The 1,924-nt window shown below is 37.3% G+C and overlaps 1 protein-coding gene across 1 annotated transcript in view; it reads left to right on the top strand.

Annotated features, from left to right (window-relative positions):
* Positions 1-1,134, top strand: part of LOC137632200 (alpha-amylase-like) — a 14,941-nt gene extending 13,807 nt beyond the window's left edge. Inside the window, exons 5-6 of the mRNA XM_068364085.1 lie at positions 497-620; positions 914-1,134. Coding sequence (XP_068220186.1) covers positions 497-620; positions 914-1,042 — 253 coding nt within the window. The 3' untranslated portion in view covers positions 1,043-1,134. The remainder of the gene's footprint in view (positions 1-496; positions 621-913) is intronic.
* The last annotated feature ends 790 nt before the right edge of the window (positions 1,135-1,924 follow it).

Here is a 1,924-nt window from a genome sequence, read left to right as displayed (position 1 = left end):
ATGAAAAGTAAAGGGCCGCTTTCTCTAAAAACTAAAGTATTTAATGAGATGGGCTTAACAGTACTATCTTATACATTAGAAACTTGGAGCATTAGAAACCATAAATCATAAGCTAGTTACAACCCAAAGAGCTATGGAAAGAATAATGATGGAAATAGCCCTAGGAGACAGATACAGAGTAACACGGATATGTGAGAAAACTAGAGGATATTCAAACAACATGTAGGAAAAAGAAATGACATAGGCAGGACATAAAATGAGAATGAAAGACAATTGATGAGCATTAAGAATTAGAGAATGGCTCCCTAAAGATTGTAAAAGAAGCAGGAGAAGGAAGAGAAGACGGTGGATTGACAAACTATGAATGTTTGCGGGTGTGGACTGCCACAGACGCAAGTGGGAAGACATGTCTGAGGCCTTCGTTGTGCAGTAGACGAAGTAATAGCTGATGATGATGATGGTGATAATGATGATACCTAAGAATATATTCTTGAAGGTTCGGTGATCATTATTGGATGGTGGATATGGAGATGGACTGTTCCGAATCTGAGAGTGGAATGTTCGAGGTCAAGGCTTTCCTGACCAATGACGAAATAGGATGGGAACCAGATATCAGTCAGGTAATACTGAACAAATAGTTTTCCCCTTATTCAACTAAAATTCATATACTTCCTACACCCAAATTGTTAATAATTCTAAATCAAGCTCACTCCAACACATGTTATTTTGTTTTCCCTGGAGCTCATGATTCCCTTGTAATCACAACCTCTAAATTTCAAGTCTAAACGATCCATTTTGTGACTATCTTATGATATTGAAAATATGACTAATGGTTCCTCGATTTACTTTTTAACCTTTTCAACAACGATTCTAAAGGTAAAATGAACACTAATGACATAACATAAATCCACAGGGAGAGTGTAGCGGAGACGTTGGGGGTTCTCCAGTATACGAAAGCAAGAATCACTTCGCTAAATGTGGCTTTGTCAACGTATTCGATTTCGGAAATCCAGATTGTGTAATAAATTCTTTCCCCTATTAGAAAGCTGTCGGAGATGTCTCATTGGCCAACTAGTTCCAAGGTGCATTGTCTATCAATATTCACCTCAAGTAATAAAAAGTGTACTATACTAACTAGTCTTTTATTCAAACAACAAGAAAAATATACATTCGCTATATCATCTCTTGGGGATTTAGTGTATAAGTTAGAAGCAATTGCTGTAACAAGCAATTAGGACGAACATAATAAGCAAATGAGGGTGAAATACCTACGCATAGAAACATAAAATTATTAAGTTATATTCAGGTTAGAGAGAGAGAGAGAGAGAGAGAGAGAGAGAGAGAGAGAGAGAGAGAGAGAGAGAGAGAGAGAGAGAGAGAGAGAGAGAGAGATAATAAACAACAACGGAGAGTGGTCCAGATGCAATTCTTTTAATATCGGTCCCGTCTCAATATTCTTAAATGTATTTTGGGCAAATTCCATATTTAGTTCAATTCATAAAACAATACCTTATGTATAAGGGTATTCCAACCATGTCATTAACTTCAACTCAGGGAAATCATCACTGCCAAAACTGAAAGCAAAAATATTGATAAAAACACTAAAATAAAATGTGGCCTTTGGCAACCTTCCACGACTAAAGGGTACAAAGAAATTCGTTTCACAGATTTGTCTCGCGTCCTTATGGTAATGTAATGGCAAGACAGGGTATAATTAAATCACCATAGGCTACGCCTCGCTGGACATATCCAACTGGGAATATGTTAGAAACAGAACCGCCAACAGTAAAAGATGATTCATGCCGGGCGGCTCTCATCTAAACGCATCTGGCAACCTCACATTACAAGTGAGGGCTACGTCATTGTAAATGAGATTAATGGAACAATGAAAATTATGTCGAGTTTCGAAATTTGTAATCTGGAC

This window comes from Palaemon carinicauda, chromosome 41 (genome assembly GCF_036898095.1).
Source record: "Palaemon carinicauda isolate YSFRI2023 chromosome 41, ASM3689809v2, whole genome shotgun sequence".
In the NCBI taxonomy this organism is placed as follows: Eukaryota; Metazoa; Arthropoda; class Malacostraca; order Decapoda; family Palaemonidae; genus Palaemon; species Palaemon carinicauda.
The sequence above is the reverse complement of the archived record's forward strand: the minus strand, read 5'-3'. Positions and strand labels throughout refer to the sequence as shown.